At 39.5% G+C, this 12829-nt stretch overlaps 1 protein-coding gene across 1 annotated transcript in view; it reads left to right on the forward strand.

The window, feature by feature from the left end:
* The window catches only part of YLPM1 (YLP motif containing 1), a gene marked incomplete at its 5' end in the record, with an annotated part of 38401 nt that overhangs the window by 16839 nt on the left and 8733 nt on the right, over nucleotides 1-12829 (forward strand). Inside the window, 11 exons of the mRNA XM_010135799.1 lie at nucleotides 366-803; nucleotides 1967-2059; nucleotides 2461-2635; nucleotides 2808-2929; nucleotides 3309-3463; nucleotides 4099-4161; nucleotides 4452-4571; nucleotides 4842-5018; nucleotides 5198-5281; nucleotides 5535-5618; nucleotides 10343-10429. Coding sequence (XP_010134101.1) covers nucleotides 366-803; nucleotides 1967-2059; nucleotides 2461-2635; nucleotides 2808-2929; nucleotides 3309-3463; nucleotides 4099-4161; nucleotides 4452-4571; nucleotides 4842-5018; nucleotides 5198-5281; nucleotides 5535-5618; nucleotides 10343-10429 — 1598 coding nt within the window. The remainder of the gene's footprint in view (nucleotides 1-365; nucleotides 804-1966; nucleotides 2060-2460; nucleotides 2636-2807; nucleotides 2930-3308; nucleotides 3464-4098; nucleotides 4162-4451; nucleotides 4572-4841; nucleotides 5019-5197; nucleotides 5282-5534; nucleotides 5619-10342; nucleotides 10430-12829) is intronic.

The following is a 12829-nucleotide window of genomic DNA, read 5'->3' on the forward strand; positions in this document are numbered from 1 at the left end:
CAGGAATCTTTGCAAACAGTAGGAGTTTTTGGTAATAAAACTGTAGACACTTCTGAACTGAGATAGGCCTACTGGAGCTTACATTGATACGGTTATTCTGAAGGAGAAAAGTAGTATTTAAGCATTCACATAGTGAGCAAACACCAAATTAATTCAGACTACCAGTTCTTGAAATACTGTCCTTCTACTTGAAGCACCTTGATGTGGAGGTACTACAAAACGCTTCTGATTTGATTACAGAATGCCGTTGTGGTTACTGACTTGCACAGGATGAGAGAAGGTTAGTTTACAGATCTACATTAAAAGTGCTTTCTGCATCTAGGTCTCTTCTCAGCTATCTTCAGAGGCACCAGTAGAAGCCCAAGCTATTAGACCTTCTCCTGCTGTTATTATAAAGCCTCCCGTGTTGTTCAGACAGCCCACCCCTGTGACAAGACCAAGTGCCCCACTGACAAGGCCTGCTACACCCATGACAAGGCCACATGCTCCAGTTTCTACTTCAACTACAGCCCCAAGTCATGGTCAGTCTTTAAAATCATCACCTTCTACTGTGGAACAGGAACGCTGGGATGAAGATTCTTTCCACGGTCTCTGGGACACAAATGAGGATAAAGGAACAAATATGGAGTACGAGTTGCATAAACAGGAGTCCGTGATACCTCCAACTGTCTCCTCGCCTATGAAAATATCTGCTGTTCACACCTCTGTTCCATCAGCTGTACCAGTGTCCCTTCCTCCAGTTATTCCACCAGTTCCTAAAGCACCTGTAATTCAGCAAACTGTGGATTATGGTCATGGGCGAGGTGGGTGTTACAGTGTGTGTGTTTGATATGTAACGGAGAGCTAATTAGTCCTGGTTTCTTTCTAAAGGAGCGTGCCACACAAAGCATGCCATAGGTGTTCTGCAGTTGACTGTAGGCTGCATACATTGCAATTAAATGTTAAGCAATGCAATTTTAAAGAGTCCGTAACCTCCAGCCTTGAGTTTATTGTTTTCGTCAGTGCTGTGATAGTGATCTAAATCTGTGAACTGAATGGTGTATAGACACACGTGCTTCTAATAAACATGGATGCGATCACATCAATGTGTTATATAAAGATCGGTATTGATACTTTCCCTTAATCCCTTTGTAGCTGAGTATAGAAATAATTGTGCTAGACAGTACTTTGGATTGTTACAGTTCTGAGGGGTGACTTGGTAACATAAAGGAATGTGACTTGTGTTTGCATTATTTATATACTGCTTAATGCATGTGAGGTACCCTGTAGACAGGGAAGCAGACAAAATCCTGCTTCTGAAGGGCATAGGCCCTGAACAGGCGTTAACACATAAACAGTGAGGGGCTCTAATTTTTAGTATTGAGATTAGCAAAGCTAAAATTCAACACTAGGTTTTTTAATAGAATCACTCTCCCTTATTCTTAGTTTTTAACAGAAGTGAAATCATGTCGTAAAGGAATTATTAAACTGTGCATTGTCGTTTAAAGCACATTTTTTCTCTAAGTCACCATAACATGAATCAAAGTTACATCAGTTCCATTAAGTAGAAGTTTTACTAAAAGCTGTTAGAAAAATTGTCACTGTTAGGAATCTAAAGTGAACATTTCAGTTATTATTCTTGACGTTGCAGTAGTTCTATGAGTTATTGAAACTTTCAGAGCATTTTAATGTTTACAGTCATCTAACTGCGCGTGCTACGTGAACTCATCTGAAACAGCAGAAGTCCCATTCGTAAGATAAAGTGATATGCACACTTACATATGTTTCAGACTTTCAGAGCCATGATGTTGTGTATTTATGTATGGCTCTTTTTGCATTATCCATTAAAAGAGATCTTGGTAAGTTATTCCAGTCACTTTGAGTGCCATTGACTAATTGTTTTTCATGACAGAAGAGAGGAAATGGAAGAGGGGTATTTTACTACCTAAATTTTTAAATTATTATTATTGTTTTTATTTTTAACCAGATATAACCACCAGTAAAGTAGAACAGATTCCATACGGGGAGAGGGTAACCCTGCGTCCGGAACCTCTGCCGGAAAGGCAATCATTTCAAAAAGGTAGGGAGTGCTTGGCTAGCTCTCAGACTGTTAGTTAGCTCTTTAAAAAAGTTGTAAGGTGCTAAAAAGCATTTTTTAAACTAAGTAACTCTTGTTTAAGATAGAAATACTTTATCTTCTTCAGATGCCCATTAGAGTTAACAGTTTATATTGTCAAGAAGAGTAACGCAGTTTATGACATAGCCACTTCAAAAATTCAGTTTTGTATCTTTAAGTAGAATTGCATGCTATGGTGGCCTTTTAGTTTGGAAAAGAGATTCAGTGGCTGATTAAGTTTATGCTAGCCTTCGCATCTTATGTTTCTAGATACTTTACTTGCACTCTTCATTTTTCTTTCAAAAATAATAAAAAATTCATAATATGTTTTAGTAGTTTGGTTTTTGAATGGTTTCTCCTTTCAGAGCACCCTGGCCGTTACAACAGAGAAAGAGATCACGATCCTTATTTTGAGCGTCAAGGTAGTTCCAACACGGATCATCGGGATTTCAAGAGAGAGCGGGAATTGCACAGAGACCGTGGTTCTGTGGACTATGAACGAGAGAGATTTGAAAAAGAGCGGCATCCCCGAGATGATCGGTATGTGGTTTCTGAATGCTATGGAAATCAATACAGTTCAGGCTGTATTGAGTATCAGGCTGTCCTTTTTGCCTGTGATGGACATGTTCGTTTCTCTTTGGAATCTATAGTAGAAATTCTAGAAACACACAAAATACTCTTTTGGCAGGGTTCTTCCTCCTACACCGTCAAGGACTCAGTCTTACCGTGACAAGAAAGACCATCCCTCCTCCAGGCGGGGTGGTTTTGAAAGACCACCATATGAACGAAAGACAGATCATGCAGCATATGATCATGGACCTTCCATGTTTGGAGGTACGGTTTCTCGTTCTTGAAGCCGTGCTAGGATACTACAAAACACATGGACTCGCAGAGGTGAAGATTAACTGGGAGAAGGCTAATTGATTTGTGGTGTTTCATTGCTCAAAATATATAATTCAGGAAAATTTATTTGGGCAGCATTGTGTCATTTTGTTTCTCAGTGGTGGAGAGATGAGGAATTCAACAGTTTAAAAATGTCTTTGATGGCAATAGGTTCAAGATTAGAAATTTTGAATTGTTTGGGGGACAAATCTGTGAATTTATCCTAAGATAATGAAGGTCTGTTTTAATCAGCTCAGCTGGGTATGAATATCTTAATTTTTTATTTTACTGAACTATGAAAATTCTTCTGTCCAAACACTGGAATTTGAAGGTGATCGTAGAAATTACCCTGAAGAAAGAATTCCTGTTTCTGCTCCATCTATGCCACGTCAGCCACCAGCTGCTCCACGAGTGGAAAGGAAGCCAGAATCAAAAAATGTAGATGATATTTTGAAGCCACCAGGACGGGATAGCAGGCCAGAGAGGGTGAGTGCATTCTGAAAGCAAAAATCAGTTTCTACAAGGTCTGTATTCAGATAGAAAGCTCCTGAGAGTAGTGTGTTGGGAACAAGCCCACATTTGCAGAAGATCTGGAAATTCTTCTGGCTCTTTTGCAAATTCCTAGAGTGTTGTAGCATAGCTATTAGGAGTCCATAGGAGATGTAAACTTCTGAGGAATGCTAAGATAGAATTCCTGCTAGTGGGTAATATTCATGTGTTTTAGACTCTTCTGATACCTTCACTTGGGTTTTTGATGTATCAGAGGAGAGACTTGGCTTTACACAGAACCAGAGATTAGGCAATGCACCATATAAAAAAAGAAGATTCAGGCTGTAAAACATTTAGACAAGTTTCATTCAGTGAATTTTACCTGAACCAGTTCTGTATCATTTTATGCAATATAACCTGCTGTGATGATTAACATCATATACTTTTATTCTGTGAAACTACTACCATTCCTCACAGCCCGGTTTGTAAAATAGGCAGTGAGGCATGGTACAAATGGCTTTACTTGATGATATGCAGAAGTGTGAGCCCAGAGCTCATAATTTTCTAGAACAATATTTTTGCAAAAGATATGCTATTAAATGTAGTACAGTATCCTATCTTCTTTGTTTCAGATTGTAATCATAATGAGAGGGTTGCCTGGCAGTGGGAAGACACATGTAGCAAAACTCATCAGGGTATGTAAAAAAAACCACTCACTGTAGTGCTGCCTGTCTTTTACATGCACTTCCTCTGCTGTTTTCTTTCTGTTTGTCTGGAATTTCAGCCTCTTGTTTTTGCACATTCTGTGTCTTCACATGGCATGTGAATCCCCTCCACTGTTAGCAAGCATGAGGTATACTGCTCTCTCCACGTTTCAGCTGTAGAGCAGGGGACTGCTGTTTGCCTAAAGCGTTTTGAAGATCCTCAGTAGCAAAATGGATTTTTTACAGCAAGAGCCTATGTTTTATTTTTGCTTTCTTTCCAGGATAAAGAAGTAGAGTGTGGAGGACCTGCACCAAGAGTGCTCAGCTTGGATGACTATTTTATCACTGAAGTGGAAAAAGAAGAGAGAGACCCAGATACAGGGAAAAAAGTGAAAAAGAAGGTACTTTTAACTCAGTTGCTTATCTTGACAAGAAGACATTCAAGAATGATACAGTGGCTATCAGAATTTCACTCTGTTTTTTTGGAAGAGTGCAGAGGTCTGCGGGCTGTTTTTCAGAACAAGTCAATATAATTTAAGGGCAGAATGGGCAAGATCTTAAAGTTTACCTGAAGATATTTTTCTCGTACCAGTGTACTTCGTGGTTATGACATTCGGCAGTTGAACATTAGCAATTTAATAGGTTCTTAAATGCTTTTGTCCTTGATAAAGGTGATGGAGTATGAATATGAAGCTGATATGGAAGAGACCTATCGTACCAGCATGTTTAAAACTTTCAAAAAGACCTTGGATGATGGCTTCTTCCCCTTCATTATCCTTGATGCTATCAATGATAGAGTGCGACATTTTGAACAGTTTTGGAGTGCTGCAAAAACCAAGGGTTTTGAGGTAATGAAGCCTAAAAAACATTTGAACTTGGAAGTCTCTCCCACATTCAGGAAAACTACTGTGGTCTATAATTAAAAATGTATCTTTTCTAGAATGTACAACTGCAGAGTGTATCACCATGTAGAAAAAGAGCTCTAAAAATTGGTTTAGAGTATTTAATATTGTCTTTCTCTTTCTAGGTGTACTTAGCTGAAATGAGTGCAGATAACCAGACGTGTTCCAAGAGGAATATTCATGGACGGAAGCTAAAGGAAATCAGCAGGGTAACTATCTGGAGTTATAGGGTTAATGATAAGTTTCATTGTGCTTTCAGACTTGTTGTTGGAAAACTATTGACCTCTTGCAGACTACGTAATATTTACGTATTTCCTCTAAGAAGAGCCGATAGTTATTTCATGGGATTGATTTAGTTCACTTTTCCTAAGTACAGAAACATTTTTGAGATGTTTGTGATCAGAAACCAAAATTCTCATTGAAATTTTTAGAGGTGCTTAAGTTTTGCTTGTTTTTTGTTAGATGTCTGATCACTGGGAGGCAGCACCACGTCACATGATGCGCCTGGACATTCGTTCTCTATTGCAGGATGCTGCTATCGAAGAGGTGAGAATCCCTGAGCTTGTTAAAATGCTAATTATGTAGATGTGACTATACTGAAAATACAAAGCAGAGAAAGGTATAATGACAAGTGTAACTGTCCTGTTGTATTCGATTATTCTTATCAATGAGCCAAACGTGAAGGTTACTTTTTCTCACCTTTTTGGAGCGCAGACTTAACACATCTTTGAGAAAAAGTTGAATCCACTTCATTTTGAACAACTGTTGAATACCAGTTGAAGAGGATCTTTGCTCTCTCAGATGAAACTCAGTACTTTTTCAGGTTACTGGATCAATTGGATCATAATTTGAGGAAGTAGTTTGAAATGGAACTCCTCTCCGCCTCTGCTTTTAGAAATACAGACCTGTAGCAGACAATGAAGTAATAAATAACATGTGGCAGAAGATTACGCTTGTTGTGGACATATGCTACCTTCATTCAATTTGCAGTATGCCAGAACATGCATTTTTGGTGTCTCAGCTTTCTGTAATGGTGCATTTTTCTTTGGCAGATTTTTCAGGAGCTGGGAATAAATTTTTATGTAAAACTATCATGGGTTAGGGCTAGGCCAGCCACAAGACAAATGGCAGATGCTCTCTATTAACCCCTCTCCCTTCCCAAAGCTCAAAAGATATGAGGAAAAGAGACTTATGGGTTGGAGAAGAGAACTAAAACTGCTTTAATGAAAATAATAAAATATATACAATATAAATACTGAACCCAGCCCCTCTGATAACAGTCACACCTCCGTTGATGCTGCAGTGCATCGGTTTGGGCTCAGCAGTAGATGGGAACTAGATTCAGGAACTGGATTCCGAAGCTAGATTGAGGAATGCATGTACTGGAATCGAAGGCAGAATGGACAGAGTCTTCCTCAGACACCGCCCACTGAAGAAGAGAGTTGACCCTCGTGATCCCTCAGCTTTATACCGAATATGACGTCTATGGGATGCAGTATCTTGTTGCTCAGTTTAGGGTCCCTGTCCTGTCCGCTCCTCCCCGCAGGTGCAGCCTCTACCTTCCTGCACCCCCAGTGTGGCACACAGGATTGAGCAGTGACCTTGGTCTTCACGGGAGAAGGTATAAGCCGGAGCCTTTCTGCAGACCAGACATCAAGCGTTATCATTTCCAGAAGCAGACACTGTTTATAAGAACATGCCATTAACTTCAGAAAGTGCAGTCACTTAGAAGAGACTGAGCTGAAAAGTAAAGTCACCGAGCAGAATTAGTGCTGTTCTAATTCAAACCAGGACATTCCAGCCCTACCTCGATACCATTTATGTCATACCGTCACTAGATTATGATTTATTTCTACAGAAGAGTTTCTTAAGTTCATTAGCTCATGATTGTGGATTTCTATTATCGCAATCTTCTCAGGGCTGAAAGGGTGTTAGGGAATTTTTCACAGTAGGTGGCCACAGGTTGCCGATTTACCTCAGGAGCTCCTGGATGCCACTCAATGAAGCTAGCTCCTGTCATCACCAGTACGTTATTGTGAAAGGCATTTATTAAACACTGTTAGTGTTATGTAGCAATTTGCATCACACAACTCTAAATCAACTATTCTCCACCAGAGTCAAGTTCCCTTGGGATACACATTGTCCTTCACCATCTTTCATCATCACTGACCAAGTGCTTCCAGGTCCTTGAGCGAAAGCAGTCCCACAAATGGGATTGCCTTTGCCCGAAGCAGGAAACACCCTCACAGTTTTCCCCAATAGATTCCTTTCATACACCACAGGGACTTTATATCCTTCGTCAGCATGTAAGGGGTCTGATTCAGCAGAAAAAAAAATGTTGAGTCGGCAGGACCAGTGCGCGTTGTGGATCCGCCGGTACTAACTAACCAGGTGGCTTGTGCTAAATGCTGGTCCCAAGTTTTGAAAGTTCCACCACCCGTTGCTTTCAGAGTAGTTTTTAACAGACCATTGTATCGTTCAATCTTTCCAGAGGCTGCTGCATGATAGGGTGCATGATATAACCACTCGATACCATGTTCTTTGGCCCAGCTGTCTGTAAGGTTGTTTTTGAAATGAGTCCCATCATCAGATTCTATTTTCTGGAGTACCATGTCTCCAGAGGATTTGCTTTTCAAGGTCTAGGGTGGTGTTCTGGGCAGTGGCATGAGGCACAGCGTATGTTTCCATCCATCTGGTGATTGCTTCCGCCATTCTAAGCATGTAGCATTATACTTCCATGAGGAAGGTATAGTATAATCAATCTGCTAGGCCTCCCCGTATGTATATTTTGACCATTGTCCCCTATACCACAAACGTTTTAACCGTCTAGCTTGCTTGATTGAGGTGCATGTTTCATAGTCATGGATATTCTGCGCGGTGGTGTCCATAGTTAAATCCACCCTTCGATCACAGGCCCATCTGTACGTTGCATCTCTTCCTCATGTCCTGAAGTGTAATGGACCCACAGAGCTAACGCCTTTGTGTTCCAAGTCTGTTTGGAACACTTCAGCAGCTTGATCCACTTGTTGGTGCTTTTGATGTTCCTCAATGGCCCAACTTTTAGGTATGTGGGCATCTGCATGAGGTAGTTTTACAACTAATTTCTCTAGCTGGGCAGCAATATCTTGCCACAGAGTGGCAGCCCAGATGGGTTTACCTCTGTGTCACCGGTTACTCAGCTTCCATTGTTTTAACCACCCCCACAAAGCATTTGCTGCCACCCGTGAGTCAATACAAAGTACTGGCCACTTTTCTTGTTCAGCAATGTCTAAAGCCAGCTGGATGGCTTTTAGCTCTGCAAATTGACTTGATTCACCTTCTCCCTCAGCCGCTTGTACAAATCAATGTGTGGGACTCCACACAGCAGCTTTCCACTTCCGATGATATCCTACAAGATGGCAAGATCCATCAGTAAACCGAGCATGTTGCTTATCTTGATCTGATAATTGATTATGTGGTGGTGCTTCTTCAGCGTGCGTCACTACCTCTTCTGGTAGCATTCCAAATTCTTTACCTTCCAGCCAATCCATGATCACTTCTAAGATTCCTGGATGATTAGGATTTCCTCTTCGAGCTCTCTGCAATTAATACCATCCATTTATTCCATGTGACATCGGTGGCATGATGAGTGGAAGGAAACTTACCCTTGAATATCCAGCCTAGTCCTTGTAATCAGCTCTAACTCCTTCATGTGCTGCTAATACTTCCTTTTTAGTTGCAGTAGAGTTGGAGTATAGTTGGCCTTTGTATCTTTGACTTCAAAATCCTAGGAGTCACCTCAACTTTGAGTCTCCCCTTGTGCTTTCTGCCAGAGGCTCCAGGTAGGACCATGATCCCCAGCTGCGATACAGAGCACGTTTTTAATATCCTGTCCTGTTCGGACTGGCCCAGGAGCTACTGCGTGTACAATCTCTCGTTTGATTTAAACACCTGATTTTGTTCAGGACCCCAAATAAAATTGTTTTTCTTCCAGGTCACTTCATAGAGAGGTTTTACAATCTGACTGTAGCCAGGAATATGCATTCTCCAGAAACCCACAACAAGAAGGCTTCTCTTTCTTTTTTCTTAGTTGGTGGGGACATGACTGGTTTTTTGTTAACCATGTCCACTGGGATCTGGTGACACCCATCTTGCCATTTAATTCTCCAAATCTGGATCTTTCTTGCAAGTCCCTTGATCTTGCTTCTTTTTATGGCAAAATCAGCACCCAAAAGAATTTCAATTATTTTCTTACCTTTCTCAAAGGAATTACAATGATTTTTTTACCTTTCTGAAAAAACTAGTTCTGCTGTATGACCCCATACAATGATGTCATCAATGTATTGTAGGTGTTCTGGAGCTCCACCTCGCTCTAGCACAGTATGGATCAGTCCATGGCAAATGGTAGGGCTGTGTTTCCACCCCTGAGGCAGTATGGTCATTATAAAGGTACCATAGCTGCATACTGCTGTCAGAACAGCTCTTGCCACGGCCATAGAAACTGGTGAACTGCTGAAGTAGGAATAGAGTTTATTCTTTGCAGTTTGTCATAAGGTCAGCAGGTTATTTTTGAATCTCCAAATTCTTTGTATCAGAAAATAGCAATATTTAAAGAGGACAGGAAAAGGTATGGCTCTCAAATATACTGAGAGAAGGGCAGATCTGGGCTTTATTCTGTGTGCATCGAGATTTTGCTAATGGTAAGAGGAACTGTACATACTTAGAGTTTTAGGTATTTTGCAGTATATACATGAATCCCCATTAGAGGTGTGGACCCCAGACAATATTTCAATAGATGGGTAGAGTTGGATGTATGTATCCATTTTCTTTATTATGTTAATCTTTGTGGTTATTATTCTTCATTGTGATACTTAAATATATAAAAGATAAAGGCTTGATAGAGAGGTTCTATGTGGAGAGAGCCATTCCAGTGATTTGTGAATGGCAAATGTTAATTTTTTTTTCTGAGATTTTAGATTTTGAAATATTTTGTGGGGAGCAAGAGAAGTATCTTACTGTTACAGATACTGGTAGCACAAAGAGTGCACGTGAGGGAAGATAATAAATGATTACTACTTTCCCACACAGTTTGTCACTCTAACTAGAAGGCAACCTGCTTCTAAGGGAAGCCAAAATGGAGCCGATATTCATATATGTTGCATCATCATACTTTCCAAGATGACTCCTTTCTTTCCTCTACAATATGAACTTGAAATCTTCTTCTTTGCTAAAAAGATAATACTTAGAAGTCAACCAGTCCCCTGTAAATCTGTGCTTGCGCTTTGGAACAGGTGGAGATGGAAGATTTTGATGCGAATATTGAAGACCAGAAAGAAATAGTCAAGAAGGATACAGCAGAGGAGGAAGAAAGTGAACTGGTAGGAGACATATCAGCCATCTCTAACAAAATGTTAATATGTCTAAGGGAGAATCTCAGTCTTAAAAATGCCAACCCATTGCTGTTCTTAGGAGTGCACTCTTAAAACACACGTTTCTAGTGATTTGTTCCTGAAACATCTCTAGGAGAACTTTTAATGTTAAATCATACTATTCCTAACTGGATTTTTTTAAGAATCTGTGAGTATATGCCACAAACAGCATTTTCAGTGGTGTATGGCAATATGCCTCTTACAGACATTTATAAATTGCAGTACACTATAGTCTTTCAGATTATCTAAAAATGACATGGGATGGGAAGAATGGGCAAAGATTAATTTAGCTTATTTCCTTTCACGCGTCTAAAGAACTCTTCTCAACTGTCACAGTATATGACAACAGTTACGAAGAAGAATGCTTTCTCTGACAAGACTCGCTGACTTTTTGTCAGTAGATATTTCCAAGATGAGAGATTAGATCTCTTGGAAAAGTGAAGGTTAGAGAATTGCCCTGAAGGATGGTGGTTTTAGGTATTTAAAAGGCTATGGAAAGCCTAGTGTAACTTCTTGGTATGTGCTGGACCTGCAACTGGCCAGTGCTTGATGAGTTGAATGTGGTTCCCACAACCAAGGAGTTAAACTGCAATAAACAGGCAGTAACCAAAAATGTCTGAGTCAAGCAAAGTCGTTTTTCTTGATGGAAATTTACTATTCCTCAGCAGTGGCAGTTTAGAAAGCAGTAGAAATACAGAATTAAAAAAAAAACACCTTAGGAAGATTGGATTTTAATAAGCATCTGGGTTTTGTAACATGACTCATTTTATTCTCTTTACTAAATTATTCTTTGTCACAGAGTATGAGACTGCATAAAATGTGGTTAGAACATTTCAGAGACACATCCATGTTTACAAGAATATGGCTGTTAGTCTCATTTCTAGGAAATAAGCTATATCTAGAGGAGAAAGTGGTCTTTAGCTTTTGAGACATCTGTGCATAAATGCGTGTGCATGTACGTGTGTGTTTATGGGCTCTGGGGACAGTCCTAATGTGCAACACATAACAGTAGGATTTTTCTTTGAGACAAGGAGAAAGCTTGGTGGTGAAAACTATGCAAATTATTAACTGAAAGTAATATATATGTAAGAATGTTTTCTATTCAGATTCAAGAGAGGTGAAAAATAGCAAAGAAATTTCTGCTGTATGTAATCTCTCCTGTTCAGTCACATGGCTCCTTTCAGAGAGGTATGTCAGATAGAAAGGGGGAGCAGTACACTGTATTCGGTATCCATTGCCTTCTTGAGAGCAGTTGGTAAGGGTTCTTCAGTCCATCTTGCTGCATTTAATCCTGTGGAAAAATAGAGGTCTGATCCTCCTGCCCTCTGGCAGATGTCCTTGAAATATCCAACTGTCTCGTTACCAAAGGATGAAGTCTGAATCTTTCCTTATCTATCTGAGGACCGGGATGTTGTATTGATTCAGCATACAACAGGTCATTTCAGACCATCAAAATCAGTCTTTTGTGGCTATTATCAACTCCCGTAGGGTTGTTTGTAGCATTCAGACTACTCTTGCTTTTCTGTGCTTGATGGTATGGATTACTGATGCATTTAACTTTGTGTTCTCACCAGTGTATCACACAATACTTTATTCAATACAAGCTTCTATCTGGCGTGTAAACATTCTGAGCAAATTTTAATGTGTAACTTGGTTTAAAAGTATAAATATATATATATAATGGAGGTTTATTTATTTGTTACAAGGAAGTACTGCAGCACAAGCTTAGTTTGTATTAATTACAGTCTTGATTTAAAACAGTAAAGTACAGAGATCTAATAATCTCAAGTCACTGATATATGCTTGATCGAAAAAAGGTCTTTCAAGGATTTTGGAAGAGCAGTGCTGAACACAATCAAAAGCAGTGTAGCTCTATGGAGTAGTGCACTCTGATTTAGTAACACTTAGCATAAACAAATACACGTAAATGTTTACCACAGTGGAGGCAATCTATAAATAGAGCAGGAAAGAAGTTAGTGTAACAAAACTGGTCTGTGGATTGTTTGTTTTCTTGTTGAAATCTTTTATGGTAGTTCTTTTCCCTCTCTGTTAAAAATTGTTCTTAAAATAATGAAATTCTCACAGGTATTCCATTTTACTACATTGACCTTTTTAGGTGGTTGCACAGAAACATAAGTAGTTTTATACCAAATCTGCACAGCTGAAATTAGTTATAAGGGCTGGCTTAGTAAGGATTTACTTGTCCAAGAGTATAAAATGAAAAGGTCACAAGAAGGTATCTAAAATAAATACATTTTTGCCAAATTTAATATCATTGTGATCGTTTACAGGGAATAAACTGGCTAAAGATCATTACATGTAAAACATATGATGATGTTATTTGTAGGG

This window comes from Buceros rhinoceros, unplaced genomic scaffold (genome assembly GCF_000710305.1).
Source record: "Buceros rhinoceros silvestris isolate BGI_N320 unplaced genomic scaffold, ASM71030v1 scaffold3845, whole genome shotgun sequence".
Lineage (NCBI taxonomy): Eukaryota > Metazoa > Chordata > Aves > Bucerotiformes > Bucerotidae > Buceros > Buceros rhinoceros.